This window comes from Centruroides sculpturatus, unplaced genomic scaffold (assembly GCF_000671375.1).
Source record: "Centruroides sculpturatus isolate CEXI.00-Female unplaced genomic scaffold, Cexi_2.0 scaffold62, whole genome shotgun sequence".
Classification (NCBI taxonomy): domain Eukaryota; kingdom Metazoa; phylum Arthropoda; class Arachnida; order Scorpiones; family Buthidae; genus Centruroides; species Centruroides sculpturatus.
In genome coordinates this window covers 465,207-490,061 of record NW_019384388.1, presented here as the reverse complement: position 1 = coordinate 490,061, position 24,855 = coordinate 465,207, and the positions used below count along the sequence as shown (strand labels likewise).

The 24,855-nt window shown below is 32.6% G+C and overlaps 1 protein-coding gene, 1 long non-coding RNA gene and 1 other non-coding gene across 6 annotated transcripts; 2 read left to right on the top strand and 1 right to left on the bottom strand.

The window, feature by feature from the left end:
• Nucleotides 1-410: 410 nt before the first annotated feature.
• LOC111618144 lies at nucleotides 411-3,442 on the top strand. 4 transcript variants are annotated; one of them, XR_002755528.1, is made up of 4 exons: nucleotides 411-695; nucleotides 2,118-2,471; nucleotides 2,610-3,221; nucleotides 3,306-3,323. It is a non-coding gene; the product is annotated as an uncharacterized LOC111618144 (long non-coding RNA). The 4 variants fall into 4 exon arrangements; XR_002755529.1 differs by having other exon boundaries at nucleotides 412-695; nucleotides 2,118-2,274; nucleotides 2,355-2,471; nucleotides 2,610-3,442; XR_002755527.1 differs by having other exon boundaries at nucleotides 418-695; nucleotides 2,118-2,258; nucleotides 2,355-2,471; nucleotides 2,610-3,442.
• A 6,700-nt stretch (nucleotides 3,443-10,142) lies between these two features.
• On the bottom strand, nucleotides 10,143-10,215 carry Trnaf-gaa. The gene has a single exon. It is a non-coding gene; the product is annotated as a tRNA-Phe (tRNA).
• A 5,447-nt stretch (nucleotides 10,216-15,662) lies between these two features.
• Nucleotides 15,663-21,790, top strand: LOC111618126. The gene is made up of 2 exons (XM_023359576.1): nucleotides 15,663-15,850; nucleotides 20,537-21,790. The coding sequence occupies exons 1-2, from the start codon at nucleotides 15,687-15,689 to the stop codon at nucleotides 21,576-21,578; spliced, it is 1,206 nt and encodes a 401-aa protein (XP_023215344.1). The 5' UTR covers nucleotides 15,663-15,686; the 3' UTR covers nucleotides 21,579-21,790.
• The last annotated feature ends 3,065 nt before the right edge of the window (nucleotides 21,791-24,855 follow it).

The following is a 24,855-nucleotide window of genomic DNA, read 5'->3' as shown; positions in this document are numbered from 1 at the left end:
ATATATAATTATATATACAGTACCTAATTTATATATAATTAATATATAATTATATGTACAGTACCTAATTTATATATAATTTATATATAATACTAAACAGACGATAGCAAACCCAATTTAGCCGCTCCGTAGCGTGGCGCAGGGTCGGAGGTAAGTAGTTCGGCTGCTCATCCACTATTGGTCCAGACTCTATCAATCTTGTCGCGAAACGACGTTATAGGAGGTACGTTATACGAAAGTTTCTACAAATTTTTCGATACGTTATAGGAATTGTCGTTATAGGAACGTACGTTATAGGGGGGTCGACTGTAATAGAACGTCACGCGGTCACTACGCGACCTTTTCAAAGGCTATCGTAGAAGCGACACGACCAGGCTATTACTTTAAAAATTACCAAAATATTTATTTGTAGTAAATTTCGAACGCGATTTTATTCCCGGTAAACTGTATTCGAGTAAAATATCGTTGAAAATTTAAAATATTTACAAAAATGGACGTTTCTTTCAACGGAAATTACAGACGGCGCCACTGGATTTCTTCCGATTTGAAAAATGTTCCGTTAAAATCGAACGGCCGAAAGACGTTTGACTCGACGACGAGAAGAAAAATGGAATACATTTTCTGTCATTAATTCATTTTGTGAAAGGCCAATTGTTCCGAGGAGAAATCGAAGAAAAGCTGTCGGCCATTTAAAGGTAAAAATTTATATTCGGTTGGTCGGACGCGGTTTTAATTATTTACCGAAAGACAACGGATGTCGGTTGTTGCTGAATTCTTCGATACGCCTACGGAAATAAAAAAATTTGAAATAGAAATATATAGAAAAATTTATAAAATATTTTGGAATTTCGATTGGTAAATTCCAAGTAAAAAGTCGCTGAATGATTATACGAATATGTAGAGGAATCGGTTGCCGATGTTCCGGGATCGATTTCTTTGCCCCAAACACTCGAAGTAATTCCGAAATTCTCGTTCGAAATATAATTGTTTTCTTCGATAATTTGCAAAATGTCTGCATCTATATATATAACCCATTCAACGGGTATCCGTCTGTCCGTCCCGTAACCGTTTGATAAAGGACACTAGAGGCGCCCCTATCGTGTGTGATATTTCAAACATTCAAATTAACAGTTTTAATTCTTATTTAAATTAACCATATAAATTTTTATTATTCGTTTGGCCAATAAATTATTATTTGGTCAATATAAATAATTCAGTATATTTGTAATAGGAATTTATTATTTCAGGGGCTTATATTTCTCGAAGGGTCGCGAGTAGGGGTATGGTTCCTTTGACTTTATTGTTAGTTCAGGGGTCTACGGTTTGCGGGGGTTCGCCACCTCTTCAATGAATCTAATTTAATTGTGTACGCAAAAAATGAGCTAGTGTTAAAAAAAACAATAGTGCTACTCTAAACGCACCTAAGTTAGTGACTTTTGCCCAGTACGAAGATGTATTTTCGTGCAAAATATATATCGAGGGTGTTCAATTTGAAAATATTTCAACAATTTCTTTGCAGCGAGCTGAGGATATTATTGAAAATGCATATAAGTTGAAAATATGCAATGGTGCTACAATACAGACAGAACTAGAATCAAACATTTTGTTTGGTTTTAAAAATATGAAAAATTTTGTAGCTTTTTTAGTAAATATGAATAAACGTTATTAAGTAGATTACTCTTGTACTCTAAATAATACTTGTTCGTACAGTACTCGACAGTTGTGATGTAAAAAACACAATAAAGTGTAGGCTATTTGATTTAAAAAGAATCTTAATTAGCATTAATCGAGTTCCTTCACGTATAAATGTTAATAAAATAGTACTATTGTAAATAATAGATTATATCAAATAATAAAGTAATGATATAAATTGATTGCTCGAGATATGATTTATTATCGATCTAAATTCTTTTACTTAACTACAGCATTACTCTGTTTAAAAATCCCACATAAAACCAATATAAACGTAGGATGATACAGCCAGTGTAGCGCAACGATTTTCAGCAGCGCCTCTTGCCGTAACCTCCAATAAAGGGACAGCAAATGAGCTCGATTCCGATAATATTTTCTAGCTATTTTATTGTACAGTTATTTATATTTAAAATGATTATTTGTAGTGTCGATTCGAAGAAGAAAATCTCTTTGACGATTATATTAGAAAGGAAAAAAGAAGGAAGATTTCCTCGGAAGCCGAAGACGATTTCTCGGGTAACATTTCGCGAAATATCGAATGGCCCTAGATTTTGGCTTGTGGAGTGGTAAAGATTATTGAAAGTGCTCTAAGTCTCTTCGTCGACTGAAGTTTCTTGAGTTAATGTTGACGAACGTAGATAATTCTGTCATTTTTTCTCCAGCATTTTTCAAATCACAATTTTCGAGAAAAGGTTAGAAATTATTGAAGAATTTGAAATTATAAAAACAATCGAAGATGTAAATACGAAAATGAAAGGAAAGGATCTCCGTAAAATACGGTATTATCTGATCTACTTATTTCTAAACATTTACATAAAACTATTTAAAGGTCGTATTAATAATTAATATTATTTTATCAATGTCTTTCATACGTATTCCTACAGAAGAAAATTAATTCCAATTCGTTTATTTTTTAGATTTCGAACCCGGCTTTAATTTTATGGCGTGACGTGTCCAAGAAAGAATTTCTAAAATTATTTCAATTGTTATATAAAATAATGTATGACGTAATTCTCGTATCTGATTTTATTCCGAACTTTGTTATTTTCAGATTCACTTTCAACCAATAAAGAACGTCTTTGTAATAGAGAATTGTTTCCGGGGACACACGAAAACTACTGAAGGATGTGTTCGACTTCTGTCGTTAAAGAAACACTAAAATTGAAGCCAGTGTTAAGAAAATACACAAGAATATAACAACAAAGAAACCATCTTTCCAGCAAATGAAGAAAAAGAGAAAAATTAAGAAGATATTTTAAATTATTTTCGAATATGTTATTTTGCGACATACACTTCACATAAATTGTTTAGAAAAAAATGTATAAATGACATTAATTTGTGACTGTATTGTATTTGTACGCGTTTGGCAATATTTGTGAATACCGGCGTAAGCAGTTTGTGTGTGATCTAAGGTGTGATGTGATGTGATCCAGTTAATTGTAAGGTTTAAATTTTAGTTTAAAGAAATTTGATAGAAGGAAAAGTCTTTTTGTATCTGCACTCAAAACTTTAACAGTTCTTTAGAATTAGTACGCTTAAATTTAAACATTTGATTGACAATAAATTGAAGGGAGTTTTGATCATTAAGTTTTAAAATTTCTGATATTTTACAGGTTTAAACCTCCAGAAGAGAAAGAATGGGAAGTATCGATGTGACAGTTGCGAGAAAGAGTTCGCTTCGAAGTATAATTTAAAATATCATCAAACGATTCACACTGGAGAAGGGCTATTGTCTTGCAAATTTTGTACTTGTCAGTTCAAGTATGCCGGCAGTCTACAATACCACGTCAAGACTCACACGGGGGAGAAACCTTTCGCTTGTGACTATTGCAAACGAAGTTTCACAAGCAAAAATGTCTTAGTTGGACATCTGCGTACTCATACAGGGGAGAAACCCTTTACGTGTGATCAATGCAAACGAAGTTTTACACTGAAAAAAAGTCTGATTCGACATCTGCGAACTCACACAGGGGAGAAACCTTTCACTTGTGACCACTGCAAACGAAGTTTCACATACAAACATGTTTTGATTGATCATCTGCGTACTCACACAGGGGAGAAACCCTTTACCTGTGACCATTGCAAACGAAGTTTTTCACAGAAAAGTAATCTGATTCGACATCTGCGAACTCATTCGGAGTAAAAGCCGTTATCGTGTACTTATTGCTTACAAAAGTTCCGTTTTAAACGTAATTTAAATTATCATATTATTAAATATCGTAATGATAATGAATAACAGTATTTGTTACGAAGAAAATGTTAACAAAAGTATTTTTTCTTATTTATATTCGTATTTAGATTTTATTTAACATTAAAACAAGAAATGTTTGAAGTTTTATTTTTTTCATTTTGTAATTTTCATATTGTATATAAAGCAATTGAGTTTTCATACGAAACAGAACGGTTTCATTAATTAAAAAATAATTCTACAAAGTTGAATTAACACAGTGTATTTTTATTAGTTTAAGTGCGAGTGTCATTTATTTAGGTTCTATAACATCTCTATTAATCACGAATAATTCGTTTATTGTTGTTAGAATAGGTGTATTCAGAAACATGAGAAGTTTTAATCGTGTTTACTCGGTGATCAGTTATCATTACTCGCTTTAGCAACTGATCCGAAAGCGATTACAATAAGTGCATTTCATTGTAAACGTAAAAAGTGTGATTTGCAGCCATTCTTCCTCCAATCTGCTGGATTGGAGGAAGAATTAGAAGCTGCAACTTTTAAATCGGCACGAAACGATCGGCATAATATTACTGTTTAAATCTGTTGAAGTTTACCGTGTACCCGGCTTGGTAAATCCGAATTAGCGATTGGTCTAAAGCATTCTTCGTAGGTCTTCCAAATAAATGCGTAGCGAGTGAAGATAGATTCGAATGTGAAGTAACGCTATATGCAATTGTGGTAGATATCCGAATCGCCCGCTTTACATCAGTTTAACAGTAGTTCGGCATTCTGCACCCCTCTCTCCGCTAATCCGATGGACTAATATAATTAGCTGATTCAAAGTTTGATGAGTGAATTCCCACGCTTTAGAAAACGAACGAAACCGCGACTAGCAGTACTCTGGTCCATTACGAGTTACCCTTTCCACGCGTTTGAATATCACACGTAGTACATTGTTAACGTAGTCGATGTCGTCGGCTGTCGTATTTGGACAGAAAACTGCTTTTCTAGCGCACGACTTTTGTGCATTCTTTGCAAATATTTCTTAGGTAACCAGACAGGTATACCCGGTCGGTCATTCTTTACAACAATGCCATCATAATACGAGAGTTCGTCTTTATAAGAAGAGGACATGTTAGACGAATGCTTACGGACATTCCAGGAAGCAAAATATCATTAGAAAAGCTGACTCATCGCGTAACACGCGTGCACAGACCCGTCCCGGAAAAATTACGTAACAACTTTCGAGCGGTCTCTGCCACTCGGGGAAAAATCTGACCTCCTCAAACAGTAACTGCGAGGAACGGATATGATTCGAAGCTACCGAGTTGCTAGTCCTTATCAGCACACACAATTTGAAAAATCGATACGGTCCCAATGATCAGCTTAATGCGTCAGTTCTTAATAGTTAAGTTGATCGCTAATTTTCAATGAGATTCGTCCGCCTGATTAAAGAATGAATAAAATAATTTACAATTAATTAAAATTCATTATAAAAATACACTACTTATTTTTTTTCTTTTAAAACGGCCGTTGGTTGCGTCCAAACGATACAAGCGCGACATTCGAGTATAGAAATGCAAACCGTGTCTTTATTATAATTATTAAACAGAATGAAAGTTGTTTCTTAATAAGCCGAGTCTTTTAGGAAGAAATGGAAGGAAGCGTGACGTAGCAAGTATTGAAACAGTGTCACGTTTCTTTGTTGAAGTTTCTTAATTAATGTTTTCGCACTTTATTTTTCATATTTCTTCTATGTGTTGATTATTGCTGAAACAGCGCAAATCATTGGGTTGGGTAATTTCTCTGTTAGATTTTCTTGCCAGAATTAAAGTCATTCGAAAAATCCTCACTGTATTTTTTAACGGGACCCCTTTCATAGCAATGTAAAAGAAAAAAAAGTAATGAATGTAGATGTAGGTAATATTTTCAAGTAACGAATTTGGATAAACTAATAAGATTATTGTTACAGAAACTTCTTTAACAGATTTTTTCTATGTTGGAAACCTTTTTTCCAGTCTGTTTTTTTGCATAACAAAAGCTCTTATCATTAGAAATAAACTTCAGAATTATTATTACTTCTTAAATTAATTTAAGAACTATTAATTAATTAAATGTAATTAAAACTGCAAGATGAAATCATAAGAAAAGTTTTTCAAATATGGTGAATGTTTAATATTCACCTTGTTAATTAAAGAGAAATAACACACAAAGACATTGCTTCAATTGTTATTATTGTCGTTACGATGAATTAGATGTACACAAATGGTTAGTAGTGTACTTCTTATGCTTCGAGTACAGGCGATTTTAAAGTTTTTATGGCAAATCTCTTTAATAACAAAGTGTTTGTTTGTTCTTTCCAATTTATATACACTAGAGCGTCGATTATCCGAAAGTCAATTATCCGAAAGAATTCCAGTTGGCAAATTTAAGTTTTTGCCAGTGCTGTGGCGCTGCAATCTTTGGCCATGTCTTGGGCTACTCAAATATTTTACGTTTTTGATACTAAATTAACTTCTGAAGTATAATTTTTTATTGTTTTTATATTTTCCAATATATTTATTTTATTTGTACAAAATAAAAAAATAATTTTTAACAATACAATAGTCTTCGTTAGGCTTAACATCGACGAAAATTCAACGCGAAGCGACACGCAACGGAGAAAAATTTCAACATCGGATACGTTAATATATTTTTTCGCACATAATCGGTTATCCGAAATATCAGTTATACGAACAAGCCCAGTCCCCAATTGATTCGGAAAATCGACGCTCTACTGTATATTTTTTTCATCTGTTTGTTTAGTGTTAAAATAATTAAAATTCTTCATATTCATAACGACTTTCAAACCTTATTTGCACATATTACTATTGGAATATAGACAATAGACGTTATTTGTAACTTGAGTGTGATATACATTCAATTATAGGAGTACAGTAGAGCATCGATTATCCGACTCAATTGGGGACTGGGGTTGGTCGGATAACTGAAAAAAACGGATAACCGAAAAATATGAAAAATACATTATTACTATAGTATACTAGTATATACCATATAATTAGTATATTAGTATATCGCTATTAACCTACTTCAAGTTGAATTTTCATCGATGTTAAGCCTAACAAGATTTTTTAAAAATAATCATCGTCGCTATTGTATCGTTAAAAATTAGAAAATTAAGCCTCGTTTAAATACCGGCTCCCTTTCATGGTCGAGTCAGTGTTGAAAGCTAAAACACGTAAAAATAATATTAAAGTAGCCAAGACATAGCCAAATATTGTAGCGCCACATCACTAACGGATATTTGAATTTGCCGACTAGAACGCAGTCGGTTAACCGATGTGAAGGTTGATCGGTTGTCGGATAATCGATGCTTTACTGTATATCTAGTGTATTTGACAATGAAATTTTGCTGTTAAGCGATTATTACATAAAAAAGGGTTATTTTCATTTTTTCAATACAGCTTGATCAAGTATGCGTTTATAAGGTTTTGTTATTTGGGCATTAACCACGTAGCATTCACGTTTGAATTTACCTGATGCAATTCGGAATGTATAACATAGGTTTCTCTAGGGTATTGTTTTATGCTTCGTAATAAGTATGGATGCACCTATTAATCGGTAAGTAATCGGTAATCGGCCATATCTGTCATTTTCCCGATTAATCGTTATTGGCCATTTCCCCGATTAATCGGTTTTAATAATCGGCCAATTTTGCATTTTAATATTTTTGTTAGAATGTCACGTATAAGGTTATATCGGCCATTTTCTGTTACTACATCAAATAAATTAGAAAAACGCAGAGATTACCCTCCCTCTTGATCGTCTCCAGAAGTAGAAGCTTCAGAATTTAATTTTTCTTGAGATTTTGAATTATCAACATCATCTAACTTGTAAGCTATCGATTGTCCATTTTTTATTTCCTCTACCCTCTTTCTTTTTGAAATCTAATTTTAAATCTTTGATCTAATAAGGATGAAAATCATAAAGACTTGTTTTCTATATATGCTGAAAATCCTTTTATATTGAATTTTCTAGTCCTTCTATTGTGGTATTAATGCCACTAAAGGAACTGCTCTTTACTTTTCACAATAAGAATATTGATAATTTCAGAGTCTCTATTGTGTGAATTATTGAAGATGAGGTGGTTTCTCCGTTGCTGGTTTCCACAGTAATTTCTTCGAATAGTAGAACAATTTTTTCAACGACAGACCACTGATATGTGCTCAACATGGGAATTTTATCTATAGCATATATGCACAAGGGCTTTTTGCTGTTCCAAGTTTCATTGCAACATGTAGTAAGTAGAATTCGAGCGAGTAGGAACATCTTGAATTAATTTGTGTTTCTTCAAACCTAACTTGTCTGGCAAATCTTCCAATTTGCTTACAGCTACAGCAGAATGATTAAAATGTGTGACAATATTTCTATTAACTGTAATTATAGTTTTCACATCTTGTTGAGAAAATATGCATTAGTCTAGTGTCAGCTGCAGTGTACGTGTAAAGCATGATAATACCTCTAAGTTGCAATTCCTGATTCCAGCTACCATATTTGCTGCGGAATCTCTCAGTATTAAGAATATCTTATGACTTTTGTCAACTTATACCGTTCAAGAACTATGTTTATCTGTTTACTGATTCGTGTAGGAACCTTCAAAGGGAACAATTCGCAAAACAGCTCTTGCTGAAAACCATCCTTCAACATTTAAAAAAGGAAAATTATTTGTAGTTGCTGTCCAAATATTAGCGGTTAAAGAAATACTGTATATTTCGAATCATCAATAGCTTTCTAAACTTTTTGAAATATATCACGGATGTTCTTTTCAGATATATATTTTCTGCTGGCAATATTGTAATTAGGAACGAGTTTTTTTAGTAATCTTTGAAATCCTAAATCTGATACAACAAAGTATGGCTGTATATCTATGCTTATCATTTATCCAATCAAATAATGAACTTCTTTGGATCGTTGATATTCCACAATCTTTTCTTCTCTATTAATTGAGTTAAAGTAGCTTGTCTTTGGATATCAGTTTCCCTTGTTACTGATGAACATCCAGCTTCTTTCATTTCTCAACTTTCTCTTTTTATCTTTTAAGTTTAATTTTAAAAATATTCATGATGACATTTTTCCACATGATTTATCATGTTTTTGGTGGCGAAAGTTTTAGCATTTTCCATCTCTCGAAATAAAAGACCGGCATAAATTGCACTTGGGAAACTTCTCGTTTTTATCTTTCTTAAAAAATTTCCAAGCAATACTGGAAGCCATGAGGGCTTTGGATTTGGATATTAATTAAATTTAAAAAAGGTTACTGATCAAACATCACAAGGATTAAAAACATGAAATGAAGATATAGAGAAATTCGTTGAGATGCTTTCATTGTTCCTAACCCAATTCCAGGACTTAAGGAATAATTGGGAGTTTGTTAAAAACGATGCCTTTGAGTTATCAGCTATATGGAATATTGAACATTCTTTTTTCCAAAAAAGACTGCATCGTATGAAAATTTTTTTGATGAATTACAGATAGATGAGCGCATTGAAAACATGAACAATGTTTCAAAGTCGCCTTTTCTAACTTGGCACCCTCGTGATTCGTTCTCTTGGAGCAGTTTGCTCCAACTACACCACAGTAGCTACGCCTCTGGGTTAATTCTATACATTAAATTTTGAGATTAATACTCGTGCACTGGCTCTAAAGGATTTTGTGTTACTCTCCTGTAATTGAGAGTCAATACGTTCAAGTCTTTTCTCACATAACTTTTGTTGTGTTAAACAATAACACATCTTCATACCCACTCCACGAACCACAACATGTTACAGTAGAAACTTAACATAAACCTTTTTAAACACAGGATTTAAATAGTCTCACATAAGCAATCTTCATAATTTTTGATAACTCCTCTTTATATAACTTTCGCTATGAAAATTCCATGCTTGGGTATCGTGAGTTATCACACCATTGAATTTAGACAATAGTTACGAGCTAGCGCTACGCTTTAAAATAGGTAACGTATCAGTCAGGCCCTATCGACTTGCACAGGGTCGTGTTTTCGTTTGTTCTACCGGCAGTAGAATTACACACAAACCGAAAATAAAGAGAACTAACTTTGGCAATGATTTATAGTTTAAAAGACTTATTTGACTCTGCCTATTTCCTAATTTTAACTTCCAAATTGTGTCAATAATCTAATTTCGACATCCTATTGTGAGTGTATAAGCATTTGATTCGATATGAAAACCACTTTTAAAAGAGGGGAAAAAATACGGACGTCTGCCGAAACCCGGGATTGAACCAGGGACCTTTAAATCTTCAGTCTAACGCTCTCCCAACTGAGCTATTTCGGCGACGCATGGCTCTCATTTATTCTTTTCTACATTGCTGTGTTTATCTCCACTGTCTTAATACGTTTTACTAATAATTATGAATTCTGACCGAATTCACATATCGTGGAGAATGATAATTTTATATACACCCCTTTTTTCTAATAATTACTCCAATTTCTGTTCCATTAACAATTCTGAATCATTAACAAAATTATTTTTTTTTAATGTAGAAAATTAATAAATAAATAATTAAGAATACTTTTACTGTTGATCGATGCATATACAGTAAAATTAATTATACTGTTATTATACTACTGTTGAAATTGTAGAGAAGATAATTGCAGTAAATTTCTCATATATCTCGAGTTATTAAGTTATCACCTGATGATGGCCTATTTCATTAGGCTGAAAACGTCTGTGGGTTAATAAATATTTCTCAGCGTTATAAGGTGTTGAATGTTTTACTGTTTTAAAAGAAGCTGAGTTTGATATTTAATTTATTAGTAAATTCTAGTTTTAACTAGACAAAACTAATTTTATCAAAGACATCTAGTATAAACTAGTTTCAACTTGTTAAAACGCGTTCTAACTAAAAACGGGTTTTGACTGTAACATATATATATATATATATATAGATTAGCGAAGCGTGGTTGCGACCGAAGTAACCTCGCCAATAATACATAAAAAGGCTTCGAAATCTCGGCCGAAGAACGGCTCAAATAAATTATTATTGAGTAAAGTTTTAAATCGAAGTAATTAGATATATTTTCTTAAATTAAATGTTCAAAATAAATTTCGCGACACCTCCTCCGAGGAACTAGAGAGCGCACCGATTCTACTTGCTCCAGGGCGCTGGATACCTAGTTATGCTTGTTTGTTTCTTTAATTATGGCAACTCAACACTTGGGTGATCTGCATAGGGAGGATGCCTTCCGGGAGGTCTTTTTAAGAGAAACTGACCCCTATTTAGTAGTCACAGAAATGGAGGAAACCCGGAAAACTCCACGTTGCCAACCCGTCCGAGCGAGGGGCGAACCCACGACCGAACTCCCAGTGTTTAGGAAACGTAGACCTCTTTGCCCCGTAGTTATGCTACTGCTTCGTTTGTAGCGGGCATTAGGGCACTGGTTTACGGCCATACGCTTTTTCATTTACGTAGCAGGTGAAGTGTTGTAACTAAGTTTTATTTTGCCCTTCGGAAATTTAATATTAGGCGCCGAAAAAAACCAATACAATAGAAATGATCGATTATTTTGCATCACCTAAGTGTATTGTGTTTCTACCACCGTCCATCTCCTAATAAGTATCATGTTTTTGGTAGTTCTTACCAGCGTCTTCTTTGTCTTTTCACTCGTATCTCATACCACTTCTCACCCATCTCTTGCAATCTCCCTCTGCATCTGTATCTGAAGCGTTGTGTAGCGAACCACGCTGTTCATGCCATTGTTGTATTCTGTATATGGTTTAAATGTAATGAATAAAATTATGTAATGTCAAAGCCGTTGTTGATTATTGTTCCTTACTACAATGAAGCGGTAGATGGAAGATTTTAGTTAGATAATTATGGTATGGAATGGTAATTGCAAATCATAAGACAGCAATCGTAATCATATCAGTAATATGCAAATAATAATTTGTCACGAAAATAGAATCTCTATTTTAATATTACCTATTTGAAAATTGTCTACTATTAAAATGGCTACATATTTTAGATATTATCTTAGTTAAAAGTATATTGTAAATACTTCGAATAGAATGATCATGTTTAATACTTGCATACAGTCGAATGCAATAATTTCTGTAGATACAAGGAAAATACTTCTCTCGAATTATAACAGAAATTCTATAACGTTATAGCAGAAATTCTCTTATTCTGATATATGTATGTAAGGCATTGATTAATTTTCTATTTGTTTAAATTCACAGGCCTATAGTAAATAAATCTATGTATAATATTACTTCCGGAATTTAAATATTCAACGATTCCAGAAATTGCGGTTTTGAGCAACCTCCTTTCCACTTTCAGTTCGTATGTTAATGAGTCCTTTACGAATTCAACAAACAAGTACTGTGATTCGATTATTTCAATACATAACTTTAAAATAAATGAGGAATTTGAGAAATTAAGAACTATTTATTACAATATGTTTCGTCGCTTTCCTTTTTACTGTAATCGTTGCATGGATTTCTACTTCGGTGTTTACTTGACTCTAAAAAGTGTGCTCTTGTATGCAGAGAGGATACTGAAACTGAACTTGCCTACTGAATTTGCCTACTGAACTAGATAATAATTGCAGTTCTCGTTTTCCGTTTCGTTTAAACAGTTAAGTCGAAGACTAAAAGCAAGTGTCTCAAATATGATTCGTAATCCTGTGAATCATCCTCCCGATTGTGTCTGCCTGTTGTGTAGAGTAACAAGGAATAGAAATATTCTTTCGATTTTTGGAGTTTATGTGCCTTTTAATCACGAAAAAGCTAACATTTTGTATACGGCTTATCAGTGTTTTGTAAAATAACAATATGCTTGTATATTGGCATGTACGGAGAAGGGCTGAAGTTCTTAAAGTATGGATATTTATACTTCGGTATGATTTCTAACATTATTTTTGGTTTTTCAACTTTTATACAAACAGAAATACCAAAAAAGGTTAATACACTTAATAGGAAAAAATAATGATACAATTTAAGTTTTATTGACGCAGATAACAGCTAAAATATTGCTGATAAATATGCCAACGTACAGTGGCATAGCTACATATTCAGTGCTAATGATCAAATCCAAAAGCAAATCTCTATAACTTTTCGCCAATCAAAAACTTTTAAATTTATTGAACAGAATTGTTCTTAATTAGATTTGAATTAATTAATTATAATTTTAAAGCTTATAATTTCTTCTGTAAATTGTCATTTGAATAAATAAAAATAAAATGTTAAAAATCTCTCACCCGAAAGGATCAGACAAGAGACGATACACAGCAAAATCAAAATTCATTTTCCAAAGCTTCGAAATCGCACACTTCACAACAAAAAGAGCAAACCAACAATCGTTCAATTGTTCAGTTCATTTGTTACGCTTTAAGTTAAGATGAAAGAAAATTTAATTATTAATTATTAATTTTTCTCTCTTTTTTTTTAATTTAAGAACTTTGTTCAGTCGTTATTGTATAATAAAATGATGAAAAATTCTTTAAATTTTTTCATCATACTTCGGTCGAAAGTTTTGCGAAGTTTTCGACTGCCCGAATTAGATTTCGGGTCTTGCACAGCAGTACAGTGATTATTTGAACGTCTCGACCATCCAGCCCTATGTATTATATTATTAACGAACAATGATGATGGCCTATTTCATTGGGTTGAAAACGTTTGTGGGTTAATAAATATTTCTCAGCGTTATAAGGTGTTGAATGTTTTACTGCTAGAATTTACTGCTAGTCAAAAATGAATTTGAGTTAAAACTAGTGTTAACTAGACAAAACGGGTTTTATCAAAGACATCCAGTATACTGTAAACTAGTTTCAACTAGTTAAAACGCGTTCTAACTAAAAATCGATTTTGACTGCAACATATATATATAAATGGAAGTGTTTGTCGCATGTGTGAATTGTGTCAATAATGGAAGTGTTAACAATGAAAGTGTTAAGAGAAAGCAGCGTGCAAGATTTACAGGCGCATATGCGGTTTTTTTTTGGGTTTTTGCAAGAAATCGAACATATTTTTAGACCCATGTAAAAATTCTCTAATTAGTCTGGAAACGGGGGTCCTAATTCTTGCATTCTGTGAAAGTGGGTAAGATTGGCTATAATGTAATCTTAATCTTAAATGTTTTGGAATAGTTGAAGATCGTTATGTGTGAGTAGTGGGGATGGCCTTTGAAGACGTGTGACACACATGCTTCAGTTGATTTTTCATTAGTAAAAGTGTACGAATAACAGAAAAAAGTAGAAAGTGAAAAGTGAATAGTAAAGTGTGAAAAGTAAAAATATAAAAAACAATGCCAAAGCGTAAGAAAGAATTTTTACGGTCTCTAATTATATCTCAAAGGCAAAAGATGGCGCGGAGAAATGAAACCACGGAAGAAAGAGAAGTACGTCTAACATTGCTACGAGAAAATTATCAACAAAACAGAAATAATCAGAAAAAAGAGCAACTTGAAAAATATAGGAAACCACATCGAATCAGAGAAAGACTATGTAGAGGAAGAGAAACAGTTTTTTATATAAATAAAAAACTACAAATAAAATCCAGCGAAGGGGGTACTTGCAGCTAGTAATACATAAAAAAGCTTCAAAACTGTTGTTTTCTTGCTTTTTCATTTGCAAATCGGAAAATCACTTTCTCTAAATCAAGTTGACATAGCTTGTCAACTTGATTTAGAGAAAGTGATTGGCCGATTGAACGCTAAAACGTTCGAGTAAAACACTCGAACGTTTTAGCGTTCGAGTGTTTTACTTTGTACTATTATCAAAATAATGGTTGAAAATTATTTAAAATAATTAATCAAATTTTTAGCTTTACGTTGTTCATCATAACTTTTTCCATTTAATGATAAGTATATCGTTGATCATTAAATTCAAATTATGAAAACAGCAATGTACAAATCTGGCAGCGGGGTTTCGTTGTTTAATTTTTGATCGTAACCCCGAGTAGTCATCACTCATATTCGTAGCCCCTGTCGTAACCTTAAACACGCGATTTTGATAATCGGTGAAGTATGGTGAAGTATCACTTTTCCATCGATAGTAAACTTTGCAAGAAATTCCATAACCGCTCGATTCTTCGTGTTTTTCAACATTGTTAAATGAAGAAAGATGAGCAAAACGGTACCAAAGTACACATCTGCTGGGTAAGCGCAAACTCTAAAATACGTTCACGAACTTTGATCTACCTTACCCGAGGCAACTCATGCAATTAGTCAGAAATTTACTCCATACAATTAGTCAGCAAATTACTCCATGCAATTAGTCAGGAAATTACTCCATGCAATTAGTCAGGAAAGGAGTATATAAGGCAATAAAATACTTATGTATAGAGATAAGAGGTTCGTTTTGCCTAAAAGCCAGATATGTGTGACTAATAAATCTACAAAGTTAAGAGAAGTTTTTATTTCGTTTTTCTCATTTGGTGCCCTCATGATTCGTGTGCCTGGAGCAGTTTGATCCAACTGCTTGACGGTAGCTACGCCACTAAAACGAAGTACTTTACATACATTCTTTGTGAAATTGTATTCAAGCGGACATTCACGGATAAAGATCAACTAATTCATTCGGACCGATCCCAGACAAAGGAAAAAAGACAAACCAGTAGCAAATGCGTGTTGACGTATTGCCACAGTGTTGCAACTTTCAACCATAATCTTTGAAACATTACAGAACGTAGTATTTGAACTTTGTAAGATATAACTTGTGAAACTCCGGAAAACATAACCATTAAAATTAATCGAAATTGCTTTAAGTAAAGTTTTCGTTAATGAAAGGATAGTAAATAGACTAGGTATGATAAAATTAAGCAGTGTAATTGGGAATTCAGTCTCGATTCCCAAATGTTCGATAGAAATGAAAAGTTCCGTTTTCAGAAGCTTCTTGCAATACGAGGTAGTGAAGAAATCGAAAGAATTGGTTCTTTTAGATGGACCCGATAACGTCTTACATTTAGCAAAGTGAGTAATTTATTTTTTATATTAACCGAAACAGACTTAATAATTATATTAAATTCATATATTTAATTTATAAATCTACAAAAAATTCATATTTCCTAACCGGAAATTGACGAAAATAAAATGAACGACTAATGATTAATATGGGTTTTAGTGACGTTAATAACATTCTCATGAAATTTCTAAATGAATTAATCAGTCCACGTAACCTTTCATTGTTTAACAATCTAACAATAAAAATGTTAATCGTTCTGCTAATGACTTCTTTAGTAATAAGCATTAATTTTGCTGAAGGAAACTATGCTGGAAACACACCAGTACAACAGGAAATACATTTCGAGCCATCCTTTCTTAAGCAAACCATAAATTCCACATACGGTACTTCTGATACTGAAAGCATAATACACTGTCTGAAACTTTAAATACAGTAAAATGTATGCCCATCGCGGATGACTTACAACTCTCTATGTTTAATGACTGTATCCTTTATGATTGACTGTATCCTGTATATATAGAGATGTTTCAAATTTTTATAGTAGTTACTAAGATGTGCAAGTGCAATCTGCCAAGCGAGTGATAGGACTTTTATAAGAAAGTGGTTCCTATTTAGGTGTTACAAACGTAAAAAAAAAAACAAAAAAATACGGGAAATTTCGTTGGCAAAGTGTGTGCCCACGTCAAACTATAAGGGCTCAGTAGTTTTATTCACTAGATTACTGGATAATAAGGCCTTTTTACATTTATTATAAAATAATTTCTTTTCCAACCAACGTTATAATTTATTTTACATTTACTTGTAATAGGATAAAGATATATAGTCTGAGTAGGGCAGAACATTCGAAATGCATTTCCTGGTATAGTGACGTTTGCATTGATTGGTGTGTTTCGTATAATTAGTTTTTTCAGCGAAATTTGTGCATATCAATAAATAAAGAAGAATAAAAAAGGAAGTTTCATTTCCTCGTGGAATTGTTCTATCACGTGGGGATTTCGTTTAATTTTGTCTTCTTTTTTCGAGAAATTTATCTATATTTTCACTTGTATACTTTCCTGTAAGTCTACTCCATTGTATTTTATATAGAAATTTCCAAATACCCACAATTTTTATATCAAATTAACATATCAGTTTATTTCAGCAGTTTCATCTGTGACGACGCTAATAATGTATATTCTTGATAGTTACGTGTATATTCAAACGAACCTATAAATGCAATTCCATTTTGACATTAGATAAGTTTACTAACCACTCGCAGGAGTGAAATGTAGTAGGAGTTAACTAACCTTAAAAGTACAGGACTTATACGAAATGGTCAGTGGGAAATTCTTGAAAAGAAACTTAATTTTATAAAGAATAGAAAAAAAAACGATACACGTAATAGCGACGTTATATACACGTGTAACGCCTCCGCATAAGAAAAACATTGAAATATTGTGTAAAGAAAAGATTATTATTAAAAGGAAAATGAGCATTGTATGGTATTAAAACATAAAAATTTACTTAATTTAAATTGCTCGATGTAAATTTCGTTAACAATGTAAACGTCATCAATATAATAGAATCAATAATCTCTATCGTGTGTAAACTGACGTGATGTAAAAAATATTAATTGTTATACTGAAGAGTTTTAAGGTGTCAATCCTTCATTGTTTATTAAATAGTATATATAAATATGTAATTTGAGTATTTTGGTACATTTATGTTATTTTAAAAAGTATTTATTTGTTATATTTTAGAACTGAAGTTAGCTTGGATNCATACGGTACTTCTGATACATTGTATTGAAAGCATAATACACTGTCTGAAACTTTAAATACAGTAAAATGTATGCCCATCGCGGATGACTTACAACTCTCTATGTTTAATGACTGTATCCTTTATGATTGACTGTATCCTGTATATATAGAGATGTTTTAAATTTTTATAATGGTTACTAAGATGTGCATGTGCAATCTGCCAAGCGAGTGATATAAAAAATGGTTCCTATAAGAAACTGGTCCCTATTTAGGTGTTACAAACGTAAAAAAAAACAAAAAACACGGGAAATTTCGTTGGCAAAGTGTGAATTCACGTCAAACTATAAGTGCTCAGTAGTTTTATCCACTCGATCACTGGATAATAAGATCCTTTTTAGATTTATTATAAAATAATTTCTTTTCCAACCAACGTTATAAATTATTTTACATTTACTTATAATAGTATAAAGATATATAGTCTGAGTAGGGCAGAACATTCGAAATGCATTTCCTGGTATAGTGACGTTTGCATTGACCGGTGTGTTTCGTGTAATTAGTTTTTTTCAGCGAAATTTGTGCTTATCAATAAATAAAGAAGAATAATAAAGGAAGTTTCATTTCCTCGTGGAATTGTTCTATCACGTGGGGATATAGTATAAAGATATATAGTCTGAGTAGGGCAGAACATTCGAAATGCATTTCCTGGTATAGTGACGTTTGCATTTACTAGTGTGTTTCGTGTAATTNGAAGGAAACTATGCTGGAAACACACCAGTACAACAGGAAATACATTTCGAGCCATCCTTTCTTAAGCAAACCATAAATTCCACATACGGTACTTCTGATACTGAAAGCATAATACACTGTCTGAAACTTTAAATACAGTAAAATGTATGCCCATCGCGGATGACTTACAACTCTCTATGTTTAATGACTGTATCCTTTATGATTGACTGTATCCTGTATATATAGAGATGTTTCAAATTTTTATAGTAGTTACTAAGATGTGCATGTGCAATCTGCCAAGCGAGTGATAGGACTTTTATAAGAAACTGGTTCCTATTTAGGTGTTACAAACGTAAAAAAAAAAACAAAAAAATACGGGAAATTTCGTTGGCAAAGTGTGAGCCCACGTCAAACTATAAAGGCTCAGTAGTTTTATTCACTAGATTACTGGATAATAAGGCCTTTTTACATTTATTATAAAATAATTTCTTTTCCAACCAACGTTATAATTTATTTTACATTTACTTGTAATAGGATAAAGATATATAGTCTGAGTAGGGCAGAACATTCGAAATGCATTTCCTGGTATAGTGACGTTTGCATTGATTGGTGTGTTTCGTATAATTAGTTTTTTCAGCGAAATTTGTGCATATCAATAAATAAAGAAGAATAATAAAGGAAGTTTCATTTCCTCGTGGAATTGTTCTATCACGTGGGGATTTCGTTTAATTTTGTCTTCTTTTTTCGAGAAATTTATCTATATTTTCACTTGTATACTTTCCATTAAGTCTACTCCATTGTATTTTATATAGAAATTTCCAAATACCCACAATTTTTATATCAAATTAACATATCAGTTTATTTCAGCAGTTTCATCTGTGACGACGCTAATAATGTATATTCTTGATAGTTACGTGTATATTCAAACGAACCTATGAATGCAATTCCATTTTGACATTAGATAAGTTTACTAACCACTCGCAGGAGTGAAATGTAGTAGGAGTTAACAAATCTTAAAAGTACAGGACTTATACGAAATGGTCAGTGAGAAATTTTTGAAAAGAAACTTAATTTTATAAAGAATAGAAAAAAAAACGATACACGTAATAGCGACGTTATATACACGTGTAACGCCTCCGCATAAGAAAAGCAATGAAATATTGTGTAAAGAAAAGATTATTATTAAAAGGAAAATGAGCATTGTATGGTATTAAAACATAAAAATTTACTTAATTTAACTTGCACGATGTAAATTTCATTAACAATGTAAACGTCACCAATATAATAGAATCAATAATCTCTATCGTGTGTAAACTGACGTGATGTAAAAAATATTAATTGTAATACTGAAGAGTTTTAATGTGTCAATCCTTCATCGTTTATTAAATAGTGTATATAAATATGTAATTTGAGTATTTTGGCACATTTATGGTATTTTAAAAAGTATTTATTTGTTATATTTTAGAACTGAAGTTGGCTTGGATCTTGTATTTGGTCGAAATGCATATTTTACAATTTCAAGCATAGAATACTTTAAAATAAACGTGGTTCTTTGACGATTGTGCTTCCATTTCATTAATTACAAAGTCAGAAATTGGGTGTAGAAATCAATGTATTATTGGTATTAAATTTAACTTTTCGTTTAATCAGAAAATTTGCATTAGCCACCCCCAATATAAAACAATTTAATTAAGTTCTATTCTTTTAGATTAATTTAAAACTCATCAAATTTTCTTTATTTCATCATTAAAATCACTAATTTTAACGAAGAAAAATTATTAAAATAGTAATTTTATTGATTTTTCTTACTTAAAATTAATCTTACTGAACCCGTTTAATATTTTTTGATCGTTTTTTCCAATTAAAACGTTTCTTATATACCAGTCGATCCCCCTATAACACTGTTGATAATTCCGTTTTATATGAATTCTGTGTTGTACGAATCACTTAGATTTTACACATACGTGAGCCGTTCACAGCCCGGCACACGTATGTGTAAAATCTAAGTGACTCGTACAACATGAAATTCATATAAAACGGAATAATCAACAGTGTTATAGGGGGGGGTCGACTGTAACGACATCATTATATAAGATCAAAGAATTTTATAGCATCACTTCTCAAAGTACTCATTAAATTCTATATCATAAGATATATGTAATTACTTTCAAATTTATTATATTTATTACATATGAATTAACTTTTAAATATTTGACACGTGTTTTGCAGCTTCTTTGTAACTGGTGATCCGAAACTGAAATCGTTCAGAGGCGCTATAAACGTATTCAGAATGGCAGAGTATTACGAAATAGAAGAACTTCGGAGTATCTGCAGGAAATACTTACTTCATAATTTACACTTGTCTAACGTGTGCGAAGTCTACGAGTTTGCATGCGAGAAAGAAGATGACTTACTGAAGTTCAACTGTTGGAAAATATTTGATGATTGCTGGTTTACTGTTATCCACAGTTCCAGTTTTCTCCAATCCGGAACAGAAACAATAATGACATTTGTTTCACGACCAAAGTACAAAAAATTCAACGAGTTTATACTTTTCAAGAGCATTTATAATTGGGCGTGCCGCAAATATTTCAATAACAGGGATGATCAAGAAGAAACTGTGAAATTTGAAAAAATTCGTGAATACATGCTACCATATTTACCTCTCGTACGATTTCTATCAATGAATACAGATGAATTACGGAATGTATTTTCTACAAACGTTCTGACATCTTCAGAGATAAAGTATATTACCTCATCCATGAATAATTGCCTTCATCCACGCGCTCGAACAATTTGTTCTCTTTCAAAGAAAAGAACAGAAGAATGTTACAGCTCATTAATCGTTTACGTCAATAGACACGAACACGGAGATCGTCTGGAACGTTTCGTCGATGCCGAAACGAATTTTTACTGCACGTTTTACTCATTAGAGAATTGTTTCTTGACACATGTCATTCTACCTATCAAGAAACCGACATCTACCCCAATCGATGGCGTTAGAATGGCATTAACTTATTCTGGGTTCTCGTTGACTGGGAATTATTCTTGTTCTAGCTCGGGTGAAATCTCTCTGGAATGTCCAAAATATTTGAATAAAAGAGAATTGGTAACTATTGTGTGCCAACTTCCAACAAATTTATTGTTAAGTGAGAGAATAAAAGTATGTCTTGGAGCAAAGCTTTTCGTGACACCAATTGAAACTCTCAGCAGAGATCCACTTGAAAAACCTTGGAATAAATACTATCTCAAAATTAGATTATATTTTTAAAAAAATTAATAAAACTATTTAAATGAAATAGTTTGTAATTTGTAAAATACTGTATGTCAGTTGGAATAAAATACGTTTTTCCATCATGTGTCGTATTTTCCTTAATATCCATATTGATGAGCGTTGGCGTAACTTTATATTCTGTTGAAATAGGTCAATAGGAGTGAGGAGGGTGTTAAGTTCGTTCTTGTCTCTTTGCTTCGGATTCCATTTGCGTGAATTGAATATTTTTGGTGCTGTCTTTCCTCTAATGCTGCACAGATTTGGACGTATTTACGATATGGCGATGGTGGTTCGGCAGTTTGGTGTACCATATTTCGATACATTGATTGGCTTTGAGGCGGAGGCCNTGGTGATCCGATACTGAATCGTTCAGAGGAGTTATAAACGTATTCAGAATGGCAGAGTATTACGAAATAGAAGAACTTCGGAGTATCTGCAGGAAATACTTCATAATTTACTTCATAATTTACACTTGTCTAACGTGTGCGAAGTCTACGAGTTTGCACGAGAGAAAGAGGATGACTTACTGAAGTTCAACTGTTGGAAAATATTTGATGATTGCTGGTTTACTGTTATCCACAGTTCCAGTTTTCTCCGATCCGGAACAGAAACAATAATGACATTTGTTTCACGACCAAAGTACAAAGAATTCAACGAGTTTATACTTTTCAAGAGCATTTATAATTGGGCGTGCCGCAAATACTTCAATAACAGGGATGATCAAGAAGAAACTGTGAAATTTAAAAAAATTCGTGAATACATGCTATCATATTTACCTCTCGTACGATTTCTATCAATGAATACAGATGAATTACGGAAAGTATTTTCTACAAACGTTCTGACATCTTCAGAGATAAAGTATATTACCTCATCTATGAATAATTGCCTTCATCCACGCGCTCGAACAATATGCCCTCTTTCGAAGAAAAGAACCGAAGAATGTTACAGCTCATTGATCGTTTACGTCAATAGACACGAACACGGAGATCGTCTCGAACGTTTCGTCGATGCCGAAACGAATTTTTACTGCACGTTTTACTCATTAGAGAATTGTTTCTTGACACACGTAATTCTTCCTATCAAGAAACCGACATCTATTCCAATCAATGGCATTAGAATGGCATTATCTTATTGTGGGTTCTCGTTGACTGGGAATTATTCTAGTTCTAGCTCGGGTGAAATATCTCTAGAATGTCCAAAATATTTGAATAAAAGAGAATTGGTAACTATTGTGTGCCAACTTCTAACAAATTTATTGTTAAGTGAGAGAATAAAAGTATGTCCTGGAACAAAGCTTTTTGTGACACCAATTGAAACTCTCAGCAGAGATCCACTTAAAAAACCTTGGAATAAATACTATCTCAAAATTAGATTATANCAGTTTGGGGGGTGGCCATTTCTTCATTCGGAGGGTAAATCTTACCATTCGGACTTTAACAGAGCTGTAGAGCATATTGATAGGAACAAAAAAGTCAAAGGAACCGTGCCTCATGGAAATTTGTAAAGAACGCCCACTAGGGGGCGTCCCGAGCTAGTAGTATATATCAAGATCTATGTAAGAAGGTCAAGACACGCTCCCGTGATTTTATGCTGCAGCGGCCATTTTGGGACTCATCGATAGACTACACTTCACACGTAGTTTCCACGTGAGTCGACTATTATTAAGTATATAAGTACTCAAACCTTTAAACAATGGGTTATTGTGTGTCACCAAATTGTTCAAGTAAATCTACAGCCGTTCGATTGTTTAGATTTCCCGCAAATAAGCTGATGAATGCAAAATGTAGTGTAGACATCAATGGATGGTTCACGATGCAGTTCAAAGAGTTTATATATGTAAAGTTTGTAACAAATGGTTTAAACGAGTGGCTACTCTTCGTGTTCTAGAACGAACTATACATGAAAATTTATAAATGATATTGGCAATCCAGATATAAAACAAATGTAATTTTTTCATTTTTCTATCTGATTATTTGTTAAATTCTCAATCATTCAAAATACTTGTACACTTACCAGGGAACAAGTTGAAGGTTCTTCTCCCGGATGAAACTGTTGATTGTGTCTGTTTAATTGATATTTATATCTGAATTTCTCATTGCATATGTTACATGAGAATGGCAGCTCTTCGCTGTGAATTCTCATGTGGATTTTTAAAACAATTGGAGATGAGAATAGTTTTTTGCAAATCTTACAATAACGGCTTGTTATTTTTGGATCATTCAGTAGAATCTAATTATAAGTTAATTTATATGATCAGAATATATTAACTACTAAATATCAGAATAACAGAAAAAGCTTGGGATTATCCGCAATAATTTTCATCGTTTATTTCTTTATTTTATTTATTCAGTTGAAGTATATTTAGTACATTAAGTACTAAATATCATTTTCATCCTATTCATGTAAACATTTTATTTTATTTCATAATAAATTTCTTTTACTATTATGTAACTAGCTGACTTTGTTGTTTTTTTGGTTGCACTCACCAATGCGTAAAGTTTCAACACTGGTAATTACTGTTGGTCGTGGGTTTGCGTTTGATAAACGTATCTCTCGTCTCTTTGATAATTGAGTTGAAAAAATATCCATATTTAGTTAAAGGAAAATTGGAAAGGAATGTTTCCAAATATACTTTGAGGGACGGATGGCAAGAAGTAAGAGATAAAGTAAACTGTCTAGCCAATGGTCTACTGATCGAAGTGGAACCGTTAAAAAAAATGGAGTNATCACTTTACGAAGTGCCTATATACGTAATTGCGTCAGTTTTAGTACCTATTTAATTAATTTCAATCACGACAGCGAATGATATGGATGATTGTTTCTATTAAATTATTTGATGAAAACGTTACATAAAATTGAGGTTGCGTAATCATCCGAAATTATTATTATATTTTTGACTGGAAATCACTGGATTTACGCACTTTTAGTTTAATTAATGTCGTATAAAACTGACTGCTCGTACAAGTTTGCTAAAAACATGCGACTCAAAAAACCTCAAAATGGCGGCTCAAAGAGTAGGTCACGCGTGTCCTGACCTTCTTATATAGACCTTGGTATATATATAAATGGAAGTGTTTGTTACATATGTGAATTATGTCAATAATGGAAGAGTTAACAATGAAATTGTTAAAAATGGAAGTGTTAAGAATGGAAGTGTTAACAATGAAAGTGTTAAGAATGGAAATGTTAACAATGAAAGTGTTAAGAATGGAAGAGTTAACAATGAAATTGTTAAGAATGGAAGAGTTAACAATGAAATTGTTAAGAATGGAAG

Coding starts and splice junctions, on each gene's coding strand:
- LOC111618126 (XM_023359576.1), top strand. CDS start 15,687: ATGATAAAATTAAGCAGTGTAATTGGGAATTCAGTCTCGATTCCCAAA. Junction 15,851..20,536: donor AACGTCTTACATTTAGCAAA/GTGAGTAATTTA, acceptor CGTGTTTTGCAG/CTTCTTTGTAACTGGTGATC.